At 64.8% G+C, this 293-nt stretch overlaps 1 protein-coding gene across 1 annotated transcript in view; it reads right to left on the bottom strand.

The window, feature by feature from the left end:
- The window catches only part of KIAA0100 (KIAA0100 ortholog), a gene marked incomplete at its 5' end in the record, with an annotated part of 12,649 nt that overhangs the window by 4,050 nt on the left and 8,306 nt on the right, over nucleotides 1-293 (bottom strand). Inside the window, 2 exon segments of the mRNA XM_009865960.1 lie at nucleotides 13-110; nucleotides 238-285. Coding sequence (XP_009864262.1) covers nucleotides 13-110; nucleotides 238-285 — 146 coding nt within the window.

The following is a 293-nucleotide window of genomic DNA, read 5'->3' as shown; positions in this document are numbered from 1 at the left end:
GTTTGGGCAGGCGGCGATGCCACACAGCTGCTCGCTAGCCCCCGACTCCTCCTCCGTGAAGACCACAAACTTGTCCGTCTCCTCAATGAGCTTTTGCAGCATGTAGGCCCCTGGGGAAGGAGAAAGGGTCAGTGCAAGGCTGCCGGGGGTGACAGGGTGAAGGCAGGCACGGCTTTGGGGTGGGATGCACATCGCTGGCTGTGGGTTTCCCCTCGCTCCCCTCCCTGCTGTGCTCACCCCCCGAGGAGGCTCTCTCCGGACGGCCGCTGGGGATGGGAGCGGTCACTATGGGC

This window comes from Apaloderma vittatum, unplaced genomic scaffold, assembly GCF_000703405.1.
Source record: "Apaloderma vittatum isolate BGI_N311 unplaced genomic scaffold, ASM70340v1 scaffold28223, whole genome shotgun sequence".
Lineage (NCBI taxonomy): Eukaryota > Metazoa > Chordata > Aves > Trogoniformes > Trogonidae > Apaloderma > Apaloderma vittatum.
The sequence above is the reverse complement of the archived record's forward strand: the minus strand, read 5'-3'. Positions and strand labels throughout refer to the sequence as shown.